General features: G+C 40.2%; 1 protein-coding gene across 2 annotated transcripts; it reads left to right on the top strand.

Annotated features, from left to right (window-relative positions):
* The first annotated feature begins 1725 nt into the window (after window positions 1–1725).
* hnf4a (hepatocyte nuclear factor 4, alpha) lies at window positions 1726–9488 on the top strand. Of its 2 annotated transcripts, none has more exons than XM_030767987.1 (10): window positions 1726–1856; window positions 3741–3915; window positions 4140–4234; window positions 4830–4936; window positions 5149–5304; window positions 6238–6325; window positions 6418–6570; window positions 6720–6956; window positions 7555–7677; window positions 8085–9488. In XM_030767987.1, the coding sequence occupies exons 1-10, from the start codon at window positions 1742–1744 to the stop codon at window positions 8225–8227; spliced, it is 1392 nt and encodes a 463-aa protein (XP_030623847.1). In that variant the 5' UTR covers window positions 1726–1741; the 3' UTR covers window positions 8228–9488. The 2 variants fall into 2 exon arrangements, with proteins under 2 accessions (XP_030623847.1, XP_030623845.1); XM_030767985.1 differs by having other exon boundaries at window positions 7555–7681; window positions 8038–9488.
* Window positions 9489–9516: the final 28 nt, after the last annotated feature.

Here is a 9516-nt window from a genome sequence, read left to right as displayed (position 1 = left end):
ACATATCCAGTTGTCCTGTGAGTTTAGGTGTTTTCCAGCAAATTCCAGATGAGTATACCAAATCCAGACCAGTTACTGCTAAGGGGAATCTTATCTGCAGAGTCGGATAAAATAGCTCATCAATTATCTTCAGCATAAGCTCTTCACAAATGCAGAGCCTTGACTTTCAAGACTAATTTCAACTCTTTTCATTTGAGATTTTCAGCTGCACCAAAAACATTTAAGACCATCGAGGGATTTCAAAGATTTCTTTTTTCATCAGGCTGATTCACACAGTGTGATTTGTGTTGTAGTCTTGTAGTTTTGAAGTGACTGATATCTAGTTTAGGCTTGCTTGCTTGGCAAGCACTTTTGCTCCATGAATGTTCCCTCTATTTTGTGTGTAGGCTGCTGTGAGGTTCATCAGCCTGGTTTTACTGGCCTCCAGGACACTGTGAACTGAAGAACGTTGACCTATTACTTTGTACTGTCACTTTCCCTTCTTCAAATAGAGCTACTTTGTTTGCCATGGCTCTTTTACCTGCGTAATTGTGATTTGTTTTTGCGTAACTGGTACATCTCTGTTTTTCTTCGTAATAGCAAATATATTGTAATCTCTCATTTAAAAAAAGACTGGTCTCAGAAAATTGTGTTATGGGTCTACAGGGAGAGTGCTATCAGAAACTGTTTGTCTAGAGTTTTACAAGAAACTGCCCCCCTGAAACAGTGACACAAGTTATAATCATGCCTTGGGTCCATAGCAGAGGGCCACCAAAACAGGATTCCGTTATCCTAAATTTGTTCTATTTTGGTCCAACCTCTCGGTGCTCAGAGCTTTGTAATCCCTTCAGTCTTAGCATTAACCCCAGGCTCCAAACCAGCCTTAAAATATGAGGGGAAAGATTATAGAGAACCCCATCTTTCACTCACTCTTCTACAATGGGTCTTTAATTGTGACATACACTAGAGCTATCAAAGGCTCTCATCTATGCTGTTGGACCAGACTTGTGTATCACGTGTGTATACAGTGTTTTTAGCAAACAATAAGCTCTTTTACATAAAGGATCTCTATTACCGCTCTGAGAGAGTTACTGCTCTTGTTTATTGTGTTAGAATTAACAGAGACTTAGCAAACACATAACATGTGCATATGGGGAAAAATGAAGGACTGTGGAGTTTCCATCAGACAAAGACTTTTCAATAGATCTCCTGGTGATCTAAACATCTCCCCTTTTCAACATAGTATGTCATTACGCATTACTCTTGTGTTTGTTTGAGAGATGTATTGATCTCAAGGAAGAAAAATCACAAAGTAGGCTATAGAGGTAAGGCATATCAGAAACTTAAAACTGTCTAAGACTGCTGGACAACACAGTCATGAATGGCTACATTAACCAGTTTGGCTGAGCTTGGGTGTCTTACGGCTCCAAAATACAGAAGCACTCATCCATTGAGAGAGAGAGAGAGAGAGAGAGAGAAATTCATCTTTATCTACCTGAAATGAAAAAAAAAGAACAACTCCAATTTTGCACTAGAGAAGTTAGTCAATCATTAAGCTAAGGGCCAGCCCGCTCCAGCACAGGGCTGTGGCCTGGGAGGAAGCCTCGACTGTCAATCACAGCGAGGCTCTTCGCAGCCACCCCTCTGTCCTAGAGGATATGGCCCCTGTCATTCAGAAGGGGTGGGGTTTGGCCCAATGGGTGGGGGGGTCCACTCTCCGGAGAGAGGACAAGTCTTTCCCCCCTGTGTCAGGTAGCTGAGAATGCGTCTATCCAAAGCTCTAGTAGACATGGACATGGCAGACTACAGCGAGGCCCTGGACCCAGCCTACACCACTCTGGAGTTTGAGAACATGCAAGTGCTCACCATGAGCACAGGTGAGTCATGCACCTGGGTCTTTCTAGTGAACTTTGAGACCTTTCATTTACTTATATGGGCTACTAAAACTTTGGATACGTGTTACATTGATGGAGCTTTATAAGGTTGCTGATTTTTTATAGTCACTGGGACCAATGTTTCCTGTTCTACTTCAGTCCTACTGGAACAGTGGAGATAGGCAAGCATTTATGTTGACATATTTTGTACCTGACAGTGCAGTACAAAAAACATCTGAAGGTTGGATTTGTCATAAATCTGCAAAGCTTTTGGTTTTGTGGTGGAACATAGCATGTTCTGGCACGTAGACTGTTATGGTTTAGATCATATTTCATTTTTCTTAGACAGTGTTACATTAAGTAAACTGTAGGTGTAAACTCGTATATCTCATCTTTCCCATGTTCTCACACGGGTTTTTTGTAGCAGATAAAATAACTGCCTGGGGTAATATTTCCACACAAAAAAAGGTTTGACAGCAAGCTAAATGCCTATTGATCATAGACAATGTCAGGGAAATGCTTTGCTGGGTAGTCTCCCATGTCTGCGTCGAGAGGTCTTTACCCTCTCATGAGATATTCTCTTCAACAAGCAGTGGAAATAGCTGTATCCATTAAATATCCTTTATTCATATGCAGGTTTTGCTCATGACTGCAGAACATTTCTGTAAGGTTAAAGGTGTGTGGGTTTGTGGATCAAGGTACATGCATGATCTTCAGCCTTGATCTGATCTACTCTACATTAATATGACTGATACATGACACAGTTCTTAATAACTATCTCTATACAATGTTGTTTGATAGAGACAGCTGATTGCTGTTCACTGAGGAATACATGAATGGTGTTGAGTTGAAGGGTTTCTTCTTTGACAGTCAACAGATACTGTGATAATACTTGACTGACTGTCGTAGGATTTACTCAGCCTAAACTCAGGTATTTCAGGAGAATGTAATCTTGTCACAAATCTATGCTCCCCGTCAGATAGTCAGCCAATAACAGATTGCAGTAGTGAAATGGAAGAGAAGCCCTCCTTTGATCAGCTCCTGTACCAGGATTGGTTTTTAATGCAATCACTTTGCACTGTTGTCACCTCCTGAGTAAAAAATGTACAAGTCTTTCCCAGATGAAGACAAAGCATTCATTATGATACTAATGAAACAAAGCCAGTGCTATGGTCAATGCTGATGCACAAGATTGTTACACTTCTACTGAGAGCTCAAGGGAAGATAAACAGTTCTTTTTACCCAGCTGCACTGAGACGTGCTGAATACATTAGTTCGGATGCAACTCTGCCCAACTGCAGAGGGAAAGTATTTAAATCACTAATTACTCATAAGTCAAGAGTGCTCTTTGTTTTATATGTGAAAGGCTTTCTGTAGATGCAGATTTGTTGAGCCATAATATCAGCAGGGATTTTTTTTTTGATTGGCTCGTTTGCAGGTTTTAGTCATAATTACTATGGGATTACATAGCAAACAGTCCTCTTCAACATATGGTCACCACGATGATTTACAGAGAATTGATTTTTGTGTAAAAGCGGTTACAAGGTATTTTAATTCTTTGTGACCTTTCTCCCTATTTCTACCCTTTCAGTTCATATGTGAATGTATGAGTTTCAAAGTGATTAGTTATATCTTATAAACAATTAATTATTGTTTATAAGATATGACTAATCTCTATATTTACATATATACATTTATTATAAAGGGTTAAAAGACAAAAAACAGTGATCCCAAAAAACAATGTTAGCACTTCATTATCTTGCCCTTTAAAACTGGCACAACTGGGGAAAGAAGTCAAGAACCACAAAGGAAAAAAAACACTCAAACAAGTAACAAACAGACAAAAAAGCAAATTGTGAATTTGATGACTGACATCTGCCATTTCAGACTCCTCTCCGGCTGAGAGTGCCAACATGAATGCCCCCAACCACCTGGGGGCAGGCACCCTGTGTGCTATCTGTGGAGACCGGGCGACCGGAAAACACTATGGAGCCTCCAGTTGTGACGGCTGCAAGGGCTTCTTCAGACGGAGTGTGCGCAAAAACCACATGTATTCCTGCAGGTCAGAGACCCTTCCTCTACAGCACTCCATCTCTCAGTGTTTACTCAGCCTTGCACTACATTGTCTCAATCCCCTCCCAAAGATTACACAGAAATCACACACATGTTAATATGATTGGTCACTTTGTTGATATTATCAGTCACCTTTTACGACACTTCTTTCCATGGATGAAATGCTCACATATTGTAACTGTTAATGGCTTCTTTGCGTTGTTGCTGTCACAGGTTCAACAGACAATGCATAGTGGACAAAGACAAGCGAAATCAATGCAGATACTGTAGGTTGAAGAAGTGTTTCCGGGCCGGAATGAAAAAAGAAGGTACTATAAAGATTACAATGAGATTATTTATACCCTGCTCATGCAAGTAACTGTTAAACAGGGCATTAGACCCACACATCTTTTAAGTGAACACGTACCCTGTAAAAAAACACCATAGTTATAAAAACAGAAAAGAAGCTGAAAAGAAACTGTGCAACTGTGCTGTGTAGTCTGAAGGGGGGGGGGGGGGGGGCAACACGTGTATGGGACATGTTGCAACAGTGTGGACAGAGAGAGAGAGAGAGAGAGAGAGAGAGAGAGAGAGAGAGAGATTTTGTTAATGTTCACTCCAATGAGCACTGAAGTCTATGACTAGTCTGTGCTGAGCAAACAGTTTGAAGGAATCATAACTCCATGTTGATAAACAGCACAACCTTGAGCGTACTCTCCCCCCTCACTAAGACTGCTAATATTCTCCATCATTGCTATCAGGATTAGTTGTACAAACTGTCTGGAACTAACTGATAACTGCATTAGAGAGAGACTGCATTTGAGAGAGAGAGAGAGAGAGAGAGAGAGGGAGAGAGAGACAAAGAGAGAGAGAGAGAGAACTGAACCTTTTTGACTTAACATGACTTTTCTTTGCATTTCTCAGCGGTACAGAATGAGAGAGACAGAATCAGCACACGGAGGTCCAGTTATGAGGACAGCAGTTTACCATCCATTAATGCACTCATCCAAGCAGATGTCTTGTCCAGACAGGTATACAACGACCTATTGAATTTCTATTCCTGTTCTGCAACACCTTCAGAATGTTTGCTCAGATCTCCATCCTTACATACACCTTACAGGCAGTGAATCTTTGGTCTGAAGTGACACAACAAAAGATACTGATCATTTTACTGCACACATATAACACACATATATCACTTATACCAACATGCATTATTAACATAGATTGTATCTCACCACAGATCTCCTCACCTGGCCCCATTATCCACGGTGACATCAGAACGAAGAAGATCGCTACCATCACAGATGTGTGTGAGTCAATGAAACAGCAGCTGCTGGTGTTGGTGGAATGGGCAAAATACATCCCTGCCTTCTGTGACCTTCCTTTGGACGATCAGGTGAGTCGAGAATGACATCGAGTTAACTAGAGTTAAAACCGCTTTTAAATAGTTCACAGTCACAAATATGGTTTGTCTACTCTTACCTCCTCAGCACTGAGGACTCATTGAATCCAACACACAAGGGTTTGTTTGAAGGAAGTGAAAGGATTTCTTATGCATTTCAGGGAGACATCATCAAGAATAAATAGTGGCTTCATAGATACATATGTGACCATGGTACTGGGTACTCATATACATGGATTAAAAGACTACTCCAGAATATTCCAATTGTAGTATAATCTGGATTGAGGTTGATGTTTACAGCACACTCAGTGGAGAAATGTTACTAGCTATTTAAGATTGGAAAATCCTTGGTCAGGATAAGTTAATGTATTTTGATGTGTCAGGTTAGAATGTGATGAGCTGGTTTTAAAGTCACATTTCAGAGTGAGATGCCCAGAATCATTAACGTCCAAAGCACCTTGGCATGGTAACTGATTTGTGGATGTCGACTGACTGAGAAAGCTAGAAAGTGCATCTTCACACATAAATACACAGTCACATACTCACACGCACACAGGCACACACAGACAGACACATTCAGACACACATTGTGTGAACCTGTTTTGCTCCTTGAACTTATTATTCCTGATGAAAACTACCATCACAAGTCACAAGATAGTCGAGGACTACAGAAGTTCAAAATAAATTTTAAAATGTACATCTTAAAGAATTTTTTTGTGATAAAAACGTTTTCTGTGTATTTCTATGTTGACAGTCCTGCACCTGCTGAGAAGACAATTAAATGTTGTTTTTATGTTGTTATCCCTTAACAAACTCCCAAAGGGACAAAAAGCTGTGCTTGCCTGCACAAGTAAATTTTTTTTACACAATTTCATAGAGCACTTGTTGCATATCACTAACAGAAATTAAATGTTTCTTTTGTCTAAGGTGGCTCTACTGCGCGCTCATGCTGGAGAGCATCTCCTACTTGGGGCTGCCAAAAGGTCAATGTTGTATAAAGACCTGTTGCTATTGGGTAAGACATTTGGGAAACTTTTAGCATTAGCTTTAATACACTTGCATGGTCTTGAAAATGGCTCTAATTGACTCTTTTTCTGTTTAATCCAGGCAATGACCACATAATTCCTCGTAACTGTCCGGAACTGGAGGTCAGTCGGGTGGCTGTGAGGATTCTGGACGAGCTGGTCTTACCGTTCCAGGAGCTCCAGATAGACGACAATGAATATGCCTGCTTGAAAGCCATCGTGTTCTTCGACCCAGGTAGGCAGCATAACTTTATGCAAAATTGAACAAAACAATTATTCTATCGCTATGATTAGTTGAAATTCGTTCAACGAATTTCTAAAACGTTTTGACAAATTCACCATCCCGGGGCGTATTCTGAAAGGTTTATGTACCCATCGCCACAGATGCCAAAGGACTAAGCGACCCAGGGAAGATCAAACGGATGCGCTACCAGGTGCAGGTTAGCTTGGAAGACTATATCAACGACCGACAGTACGATTCGCGGGGGCGATTCGGCGAACTACTGCTGCTGTTACCCACGCTCCAAAGCATAACCTGGCAGATGATTGAACAAATCCAATTTGTTAAGCTCTTCGGAATGGCCAAGATAGACAACCTGCTCCAAGAAATGCTTCTCGGAGGTAAGGATGAATAAAAAGATTAGCCTAATTTTGAGCCACACGCTTCGGACTAATTCAACCATCGACTCAAATTGAGAATCACACAGAAAATATAGCATAGTTCAGTAAAGGGAATCTTTTACATTTACACATACTTAGTAGACATTTTATGAGGGATATCAGTTTTACAACATTAATCAAGTGTTACAAAAGCCAGCAAACTAGCTCCAAATCTGATCTTTCTTAATATGTGTATAAAACATGTTTCACTAATTTTGTGATCACAGCCTTAAAATGGCTCTTATAAAAACGCAAATGGCCTTCACCTAATTTTCCAACACGCATTTTCCCTTTTGCCACATATGATGATGAAACCAAAGAGCTGTAAGGCCAGCATATCACTTATGCATTTGACAGGACAGATAACAAATCTATTGGCCAATAAATGTCTGCACATTAACTTCAGGCCTGGCTAATGATGTCACACAGCCATGCATAAAGGGACAACCATTAATGCTGCAATGCCTTTCAAATTTACTTTTGTAAAACAACACCCCACTGCACCCCTGCTCACAAACTTGCATCTCACAGCTCTAACGAATTCCAACTCTCGCTCCAGGTTCAGCTAACGAGGCCCCACATGCTCCTCATTCTTTGCATCCACACCTGGTTCAAGAACACCTTAGCAACAATGTCATTGTGACCAGCAACATGGCCACTCCAATTCACAATGGACAGATGTGTAAGTGTCTGATCTCTTGAACATCTTCTAGAGTAATACAGGTGGGACTTGTTGGCTCAGCTGTGCTAGGCTCTCTCCAAACTGTGTACACTCTGAAGAGTGGGAGAGTCAGGTAGCTGGAAGGACAAACAGGCTTGTTTGGAGTAATCCTTTTCTAGCTTCGTGGAGACTAATCAGGCTTACTTGGTAAAAGAACGCCACTGTTATTTTTTCTCTCCCGTTTTTAATGCCTTCAGAAATTTCATAAGAGCTCTTATTTCACGTCCACCAATGGTTTCTTTCTTTCCAGTGTTACACTGCCCTGTGAATATGTCAGCTCAGGGGAAATTGTGGGGTTATATTCTCAGTTATATTCTGAAGGGGAACCACATTCAATGGATCTTCTCTCTCTCTCTCTTTCACTGCAGCCACTCCGGAGACTCCTATCCCATCACCCCCGGCAGCCTCTAGCTCTGAACACTACAAACTGGCTCAGGGTGTTATAGCAACAGTTCCCAAGCAACCAACCTCCATTCCTCAACCCACTATCACCAAACAAGAAGCCATTTAAACTCCCACTTCAGAATACAGCATTCTAGTATTTAGTGAATTTCTCTTACTTAACACACACATTAAAGGTCTGTTTGGGCCAATGACAAAAAGAAAAAAAAGTTTTTTGCACAGGCATCTGAACAGGACAATACAACTGGCACGTAAATATTCACAAGCTATTATTTTTGTAGCTGACTGTACAAAGCAAATACAAAAATATATATTTTATTGGTATTTGTAATTTTAAGTGAATACAACAATGTAGTCCCTGCCAGATCTCTGTCTCTGTGACGTGCTGTACAATAAGAAAAATGATAGACTAAAAATAAATGTGTAGAAAACAACAGGAGCTCATCCCCATTAACAATATATGACCAGGTCCTTGTTGTGTTTAGCTGACCTCATCTGTAGGCAATGTGTTTTTATAGTGATACATATTTATATTCCCGTAGAAGATACGATGATATTAACAAGTGAGACTGGGTCATAAGTAAACTATGTCGGTTATTAGAGTCTGTGTTATGAATTTCATGAATGTTACAAGCAGGCCTTACATCTGAGGTGAATCAGATGATCATATTAGTGTACAGTATTTTAACAGCTGGATACAGCATTGCCACGGTTAATTCTTTCAGGTTGTGAATACCAGCCATGTGCCTTGGAAATATTTTAATTACCAAAACTGTCAGAAGTCCAATGGAAAGGAGTGTAAAAGTATGTTGTGTGTCTCTCTTTGTCTTTTTGGATCACCCATAGCTTTTTAAGAGGTATAATATCATAGAACTGAAGTTCCAGAAATACATTTTTTTTGATGTTTTCACATGTATCCCTTTTTTATCCTGTTTCTTTGTGGTTGTTCATTTTTTCCCCTTGAGCATCACACTCAGAAATGTGTAAATATAATATCTGTGTGTTTATTGCTACACTGGCATAGTCTCTTTTGAAGTACTGGATTACAAGAGATTTTCCAGTTTTTAAAATTATGCAAAAATGTGTAAAACTGCTTCATATATTTTGTAACTGTGACTAGCAAGTATCTGGCCAATGTTTTGAGAGAGAATGTCATGGTTGCTTTCATTACTAGTTTTGAATGTCATTTTAATAAATAGATCTGTTAGGTGTGTGTGTGTGTGTTTGACTAAAGTAGTGTTCTTAGTCGCAACGTATTGTTTGCTGGCTGTTGAATGAACAGTGCCTTGGCACTACTGCCTGCAGGGAGACCGCTGATCCAAACCTTCTAATGTGAACTGAAATTAAATGTCAAGCAGTCATTTTTTATACTATGTAGTACTGTTCTTTCTTTCAACC

This window comes from Chanos chanos, chromosome 3 (genome assembly GCF_902362185.1).
Source record: "Chanos chanos chromosome 3, fChaCha1.1, whole genome shotgun sequence".
Classification (NCBI taxonomy): domain Eukaryota; kingdom Metazoa; phylum Chordata; class Actinopteri; order Gonorynchiformes; family Chanidae; genus Chanos; species Chanos chanos.
Note: the sequence above shows the minus strand (reverse complement) of the source record. Positions and strands in the feature narration are given on the sequence as shown.

Bases quoted from the DNA above. Each gene is read 5' to 3' on its own strand.
- hnf4a (XM_030767985.1), top strand. From the start codon at position 1,742: ATGCGTCTATCCAAAGCTCTAGTAGACATGGACATGGCAGACTACAGC. The intron at 3,916-4,139 runs GTCAGAGACCCT...TTGCTGTCACAG, and splicing joins AACCACATGTATTCCTGCAG to GTTCAACAGACAATGCATAG. The intron at 4,937-5,148 runs GTATACAACGAC...ATCTCACCACAG, and splicing joins CAGATGTCTTGTCCAGACAG to ATCTCCTCACCTGGCCCCAT.